General features: G+C 42.3%; 1 protein-coding gene and 1 non-coding gene across 2 annotated transcripts; both read right to left on the bottom strand.

The window, feature by feature from the left end:
* Positions 1-1,888: 1,888 nt before the first annotated feature.
* Positions 1,889-1,970, bottom strand: trnal-uag (transfer RNA leucine (anticodon UAG)). Its single transcript has one exon. It is a non-coding gene; the product is annotated as a tRNA-Leu (tRNA).
* Positions 1,971-5,748: 3,778 nt separating this feature from the next.
* LOC126388998 (zinc finger BED domain-containing protein 5-like) lies at positions 5,749-7,116 on the bottom strand. The gene has a single exon (XM_050042415.1). It carries the CDS (start codon positions 7,114-7,116, stop codon positions 5,749-5,751), a length of 1,368 nt encoding a protein of 455 aa, XP_049898372.1.
* Between the last annotated feature and the right edge of the window lie 1,199 nt (positions 7,117-8,315).

Below are 8,315 nucleotides of genomic sequence, written 5' to 3'. Positions count from 1 at the left end.
ACTTACTAAAACTGAGCTTCTATAAGGCAATGAATATTGCGGAGGGCGTGGCTCAACACATAAAGGTCTATAACATCTCAAGGGTTTCACCGATCACCACGCAACTTTGTAGGCATATGACCACACATAATCTGAGGGGACCCCTCCATTATTGACCCCATCAAACAAAATGGGGGCGCTAGAGAGCAAATTTATTATCTAGGGCTAACCGCTATATCGATTTTTACTAAACTTGGTAGATATGTAGAACAGGACGCCTCAAAGTGACTGGAGAAATTTAACTCTAATTGGCAACTGGGTGGAGCTATAACAACAGATAAATGGCTAAAATGCGACAGATCGCTGTGGCTGCAATTGTACAATCAAATTCACAAAAACTCTGTCTGAATACATTGCTCTTCTTAATGGGTTGAGTTGACTATTTAATCTGCAATTTCCTCTGACCTGTATCCCAAACACACACCATGTGAAACTGTACGTGGGCAACTGTGCACTCAATGGGTATGGACTAGTATTTCATTATTATCATGATGTAACTCTTTTCCTCGTGGGCAAGGACATGGAAGGGGGAGAGTATCCAACATGGTGTTGTGTAGCTTTGGTTTGAGTCACGTTTTTTTTTTTTTTGTTAACCAAATGCTTGTCTGGGATGGTGGATGTCTGAGCATGTATCTACACAAACACAGCTTTATTTGAAAATGTAGCTTTTTCTATTCATTTTGGCCTCTTGTCTAAATACAAACCGCGTCTTAGGTCACTGAAATCTTTTCCACAGCTCTTATCGAGGTAACAAGTTTTTCAGAAACTCTGTTTTGAGTGTTAATGTGTGTCATTTCCTTTGTGAGGCCTCAGTGAGGCGGCATTTCATGTATTTCGCCATGCCCCGGCTCTCCGTTTGGATCCAAATGGAGAGCTGGGGCTAGCTGGGAGCGGCTAGCTGGGAGCGGCTAGCGGAGCGTTACCCACAGCATGACCGGAGGGAAGCACAGCCAGTTAGCCTCTACTAGCATCTGAGCTAACCCCGGCTCTCCCTTTGGATCCAACCTGAGCACCGAGCCCTGGTTTGTTATTCAGGTTAAAGTGGGAAGAAGCAGCGGGTTTGTTGGGAAGCTGAGCGAAGTGGAACCTGCGGAGGAAATACCGGGACTGTCTGGATGTAATAATCCGTGGAGGGGCTGCGGTGCTCGGCTACACAAATAATCCGTGGAGGGGCTGCGGTGCTCGGCTACACAGATACGAAACCCCTTGGCTGACAGGACTCTGCTACTTTGTTTATCTCATGCATTCCTCGGACTTCCGGTTTCCCTTTTTGCATTATTTCCTCTCACGCAGGTGCAGAACGTACGTGCTACTTGGCCGTCGGATGTAGTCCGTGTAGTGTGTTCAAATACAACTGACACAGGGCGACGTGAGGCGACGTGAGGCGACGTAGACGACGCAACAGTTGGCTTTCGTCGCCGCTAGTTCTTTGATGTCGATTTGGTGTGTTCGCACCTTTACTCTCTCACTATATTGGGGAACAGAGGCGTCAGAATATGCTACAGAGGTCACTACTAAAGGTAGCTGTCTGGTAATTCTTTGTTCTTTGTTTGTTTTGTTTATTCATTCCTCTGATTGGTCTTCTTCCTCTTCTGTGCGTGACTTTAGGGTTGGGTTATATCACCTCATGTTTGTTTTGCACACTTGGCAGCAATTAAATTGTGTTTTGGAAAGAGGGGAAAAGACTCGTCTTCAAAAATACAAGTGTGGACTAGGCCTGATTCTGCAATTGTCATGTTGTAAACCATAGCAATGTGAATATGGATGGAATTGGTATTGTCAGTATGGAGCCACCACAGCATCCACTTGTCTCATACATTGCCAAATGGGTGCAAGAATTTATACCAAATAGCAGTGGTGGGATTTGAACACACGCCTCGCGAGAGACTGGAGCCTAAATCCAGCACCTTAGACCACTCGGCCACACTACCTGCCAGCATTGTGTGGACAGGATTTTTTTTTGTATTTCCTTTTTTTTTTTTTTTTTTGAGAACAAAAAAGGGGAAAAGACCCATTTTCAGAAATACTCATGTCCATGTGGAATAGGCCTAAATTGACAATGACTGCCTTAACCCAACGCTTTGAAAGTCAACCTCGTGTTTTGTTTTTAGTAGTAAATACACATGAGCTACTGTGAGTGTTTTATTATTATTTTTTCTTCAAAAACAAAAGGAAAAAGTAAGCGAATGGCTTTCTGACATTTTATATATTTATATCATTCTAAAAAATAACACAGTATGATAGAATTTGTCATGTTCGAATTTCATGGTAGTCTAATAAAACATAATGTAAATTGCTGTATTTTTTAAAACATGAATTTTTCTTCATCACATTTAGTTTTTGTCGATATAGACCTCATCCTTTATTTTTGCAAAATATTGTCTTTAAGAAGATCATTGGGGTTTACTGTCCTTTAATATTAAGACAACAATAATTTGTCACTGTACTCTAAAAAAAAATCCCCTGAAAAATGTATGAGGTTTTTGTTTGTCTGTTTGTTTTGTAGCCATGAGTAGTGTCTGCAGGCTTCCTCTCAGGCTACAGCTACAACCCAGTCTATTACGGGTCGGGCAGCCTGTAGGTATACACAGTATGAGAGGTGGAACAGAGAGCACAAGGAAAGTCATCTAACTAATAATCTAATCTAATCTGACTCCCACTGGCACATCAGCATGAACATTAATATAGGATTTTGAAAAGTTAAGCTGGAAATGTAATAAAAACTGTTCCTGTCTGTGACCTTGCAAAAAATTGCATGACAAATCTAACACAAATATTCCTTTTGATTTATGTGAACACACTTTGCCACATCATTTATGTATTTATATAACATTTATTAAAAAAAAAACAATGCATGAATAAAACTGTGCCGATAAAGAATAGGAATATTTTTGGACATTATCGTATACTGTATGTGTGAAGGCAATATTTGCACACTTAAATGAGATGACAGGTGAGTTATTGTGTGTTCTGCTTCAGTTCTCCCTCCAATTAAAATGCAGAGGCAGTCAAATAGGCACATCCATATGCTGCCAGTTTAATCTGCTTTGGGTGGATAAATTGATTGTACACACTTAATAGTTTGCTCCAGCGCTGTACATCTGTTAACATCTAGGCCTAACTAAAAAAGGGGGAAGCAGAAGAATAATCTTTTCTTCATAGTTACATTTTCTCTCTCTAAAGAGGAAAAACAGCAAACAGTGAAAGCATCATCAATACAGACACAAACACCAACATAAAAAAAACCCCTTTACACCAGCCTATAACAATGAGTTGGAGGAGATGTTTTGCTCATGTAAAGAATACTAGAGGATGACAGCTGGACAATGGCACAGTCATTTGGACTGAAAAGCAGAGGTAGTCAAGTGGCAGTGTTTAAATGCATTAGCTAAGAGGCCTCTTGATCACATGTAGAGGGTCAGAGCTTTGTGAACGAGTGTCAAACAAAGTTTTACAATAATAAGCGCAGGACGGGGTGTCAAAGCCTCATAGTGCAGCAAAATATAAGCTGTAAGGTGTGACTGGATAATATAGGGCGCAACGAATTGAATAATATGTTTACATGTAGCAGAGGTAGAGATATTATATAATCTGTGTTTTGAGAAAGATGTAATGCTGCATGGATATTTTTTTATCAACATATCAAGGACGCTTTTTAAATGAACACATTTGTATTCTATGCAATATCTGCCCATGACTTCCAAAAACAAGTTTAAGTTACATTCTATGGCTACGTTTAGGCAGCTCACTTGGTTAGGGTTAGGTTAAAAGGTCGATATTAAAAAAAATAAATGGTGACCTAAAGAGAGACAAGACAGTATATGTTGTTCAACATGATACAAAGTCATGGTACAAGCTTGTGTACTTGAAGGTACATGTTAACTACGACTCCCAAGATGCATTATGGCAAGTAAGCTGGAAGCTAAAGATAATGGTAAGAAAACTGACAACGCAAACTGCAACTTAAATTCACATTTAAATTCTAGTTTGGTAGTGGCTAAATTTCACAACTATGACACAGTGTTATTTTTCTCAGATGTAACAACACACCCCTGACTAGCTCCCTCTCCATGCCAACGGCAGCTGAGACTCATGGGTACGCTACACCATTCCAAAAGCGGCGGACAAAACATGATTACTCTGAAACAAGGTATCAGATTATTAACACTTGTACCCGTAACATAGACTTACAGGATAGTTAAGTAATCCGTGAGAGTTCTGTGTTCCTGTGTTAAGAAATATTAAATATATCATTTAAAGAAAATATTAGGATAGCATACAGAATGGGGAAAATACTTTGTAACGGGGTCATCCCTGTGTTCCGCGACAAATAGCCTATGCGGGGCTTCCATGATTTCATTCCGAATTACGAAGGCATCAAGCTTCTCCATTCATTCACATAAAACTGATAGCCAATTACAGCCTAGAATAACCTACATTATAGTATTTGGATATTCGCGTCACATAAGCTATGTCTTATATGCAACATTAAACCATGCGGGAAAATGCTGAAATAAATCATGGAAGCCCCGCTTAGGCTATTTGTCGCGGAATTCGGCAATTATAGTTGAGAAAATGAGCCCTTTCTAAATATATGTGACTCTGGCTGGGAGTGTTGTCTGCGCCTTTGGGCATTGAATCACGCAATGACATGAGGTAAGTGTGTTTTTCTTTAGTTTTTCGGGGGGAACATCGGACCCAGGGAACATAGGACACTTTTTTGGAGAAGTGGGGAACATAGGACCCATTTCCGGAAAAAGGGTCCTATGTTCCCCCTGATGTTCTGCAACCTTTTTCAGAAAAAGGGTCCTATGTTCCCCCTGATGTTCTGCAACCTTTTTCAGAAAAAGGGTCCTATGTTCCCGGTTCCTATATTATGGGGGAACATAGGACCCGGGGAACATAGGTACGGTCCCGTGTAACAAGTGGCCTCTTGACTTTGCAACTCCTTTCCCTTATTTCAGCGGTTCCCAAACTTTTTTTGCAGCGCACCCCCTTCTACGTCCCAACCGGGTTGACGCACCCCCAATCCCCCCTTCAAAAAGAAGAAGGAAAAAAAAACGCAACAAAGCTTTGTTTTATCGCCATATAAAGACTCATGTTTAATCATGCGCAAATAACCACACGCATGACAATAACAACATCAACAAAGTTTCAATATAATGCAACAAAGTTACGCACAAGCTTCCACTTTTAAGAGGATGAGTGACAGACACAGGCTCAGTAACAGAAAGCACGATTTTGACATAAATGTTATATTTTCAGCCGCGTAAAAGAAAAATTGCAGCAATATTAAATGACCGTGGAGCTAACATCAACATCATCATAACACAACGGTTATGGAAATTAGAACGACAGTACATTGAATTGAATTGCAATGAAGTTACAAACGAACATTAAAGAGCATAGGCTCAGAAACAGATAAAATAAATAAAAACGAGGATCAATCTGAAACTTTTCAAGTGCGACAATAAAATTACACACGATCCACAACATAAGTAACAAAGAGCATAGGCTCAGAAACATAAAATAAATTAAAAGAGGATCCATCTGGAACTTTTCAAGTGCAGCGCAAAAGTCGCTCAGCCTGCAGCGAGAGAGAGAGAGGGAGGGGGGGTGGGAGACGGGGAGGAGGATGTGTGAGTATTCCCAGTAGGCCTATATTTGTAGCAATAATATCAATACCATTTGGACAAATACTTACCCATATTAATGCGACGGGTGGGCTTGCATCTTGGCACAAAGCTCTCCGAAGTTTGGCGCAATGGAAGACAGTTTAAGCCTCAAATCCTTCTCAACAGCATCCAGTCTTTGCCGATGTTTAGTTTTAACTGCTGCCATAGCAGAGAAACCAGCCTCGCAGAGATAAGTTGTGGCGAAGGGCATCAAAACTCTCGAGGCTTGCTTTGCCAGGACTGTGTATGATGTCAGTGACTCGGTCCAAAAATCCACAAGTGGCTTTAGTTTGAACTGCAACTGCAGTGCTCCATCAGATGACAGCTCGATCAGCTGCTCCTGCTCGTGAAATGACAGCTGTGGGACGGGCAGGGAAACTTCAAATGGATTGCGAATCCAAGCGTGAGATGTGTCCATAGGTGGGAAGTGTTTCCGTAGCTGCTCGGCGAGTTGGTTGAGGTGTTCAATTATGAGACTTTTCACATGCTCACCCAGGTCCACGTCATTTTCCCCCAAGAACTCGTGAAGCGTAGGGAAACACAGGTGTGTGTTCCCACTCACACAACTCGCCCAGAACCGTAGCTTCTTTATCATGGCCTCAATCCTGTCTTGTGTGTTGAACACAGTTACACTGACTCCCTGCAGACTTAGATTGAGTTCATTCAGAGCTGAGAAGATGTCCGCTAGATAGGCGAGCCTCTTCAGAAAATCTTCGTCATGCAGACTGGAGGCCAAATGAAACGGATTCTCCTCAAAAAACTGCTGCAGCTCGTGCTGGAGTTCAAAGAGCCTTGTCAGCACTTTGCCGCGGGACAGCCAACGCACCTCTGTGTGCAGCAGCAGTGATTTTTGTTCGCTGCCCACCTCATTACATAACAGTGTGAATAGTCTTGAATTTAGCGGGCGAGCTTTGATGAAGTTCACCAGTTTGACTGCGTCGTTCAGCACTGCAAGTAGATCAGCTGGCATGTTTTTGGCTGCGAGGGCCTCTCTGTGAACACTGCAGTGTAACCAGCTGATGGATGGACAGACTCTCCTAATATGAGCTATAAGCCCCGTGTGTTTCCCCGTCATTGATTTTGCCCCGTCTGTGCAAATTCCCACACAGCGCTCCCAGTCGATCCCATTGGTCCTCATAAAAACGTCAATTAAATTGAAGATTTCCTCTCCTGTTGTTCGGGTAGCAAGGGGCCGACAGAACAAAAAATCTTCTTGTACCGTTCCTTCAAAAAGGTAACGGACATACACAAGAAGATTGGCCAGATTTGCAACATCTGTAGACTCGTCTACTTGCAGAGAGTAAAACTCACTTTTCTTCACACGGCTGACTAGTGTAGCCAGGATGTCTTCAGACATGGCATCAATGCGGCGCGACACAGTGTTATTGGACACAGGAATCATGTCCAACTTTTTTGCCTCTTTCTCTCCAATCATACACTCCACCATCTCTTTGGCCACTGGCAAACACACGTTTTTGGCAATTGTGTGCGGCAGCCCCTTTCTCGCTACTCTGTAACTGAGCAGATATGAAGCCCGTAATGCGTCTTTCGTAGACCCAACGCATGAATGAAACTGCATTTTTTTTTGGCTTTTCTGCAACTCCTCCAACTTTGTTTTAAAAAATGTAAGGGGCTTTTGACTTATATTGCCATGTTTCGTGTGCAGGTGACGACGGAGATAAGAAGGCTTCAGACAGCTGTTTGCTAGAACCTCACTGCACACCACGCACTGAGGCTTTGGGCAATCTGTATCGCCGATCCAAGTGAAGCCCAGACCCAGATAATTTTCATCATATTTCCTTCTTTTTTTCCCCGTCTGGTGTTCACCCTCATCACCTCTTTTTTGCCATCTCCTTCCCTCCTCTTCGGTTTCCTCCGGCGCATCTTTTCCTGACTCCCGCTCATTTTCTTCTCTCGGATCCGTTCCTATTCTCTCCGTCTCTGTTGCCACCAAATCCTCACTCCCTCTTGGTCCCTCTCCTCCTTCATGACTGACAACTTTGTCATGAGACGTCCCACTTGACAGTTTCCCTGATTTCAGCCAGTTAAGCATATTTGAAAGAATGAATGAAACGAGTTGGCGTGCATATAGCCTACAGTGCGTAGAAGAAGACAGCGGCTGTCTTCTTCTACGTTTCTATCAAAAACTAATAAATTATAGTTTTTGATTTAAAATAAAAGGGATTACAAAGGAAATGTTTATTGTTCATGTTTTTTATTGTATGGAAAAATCCCACTTAAAAAACAACACTGTAATTGTGTAGGCCTAATATTAATTACACCAGACCACCATTACATTTTTCATCTCGCGCACCCCCTGGTGGCAGCTCGCGCACCCCCACTTTGGGAATCCCTGCCTTATTTGATTGTTCCTCCCCTCTTGATCCATGCTTGACCTGGACATCATTCTAGTCCACTATTAAAAGGACCATTCCAAACCCCCAGGAACAGCGCTGGGCTTTGAAGCCAATTTAACATAGTGGCCAAAGGGGAATTGCACCATCCGGGTTTGTCACATGGCCCAAAAATACTTTTTTCCAAGGACTCACTTTGTCAGAACAATGTCTGATAATCAGTGGATACATTTTTTTGAGCATCACA

This window comes from Epinephelus moara, chromosome 4 (genome assembly GCF_006386435.1).
Source record: "Epinephelus moara isolate mb chromosome 4, YSFRI_EMoa_1.0, whole genome shotgun sequence".
NCBI lineage: Eukaryota > Metazoa > Chordata > Actinopteri > Perciformes > Serranidae > Epinephelus > Epinephelus moara.
This window is presented reverse-complemented; position numbering and strand designations above follow the sequence as displayed.

Excerpts from the sequence above, each read along its gene's own strand:
- LOC126388998 (XM_050042415.1), bottom strand. The coding sequence starts at position 7,116 with ATGATTCCTGTGTCCAATAACACTGTGTCGCGCCGCATTGATGCCATG.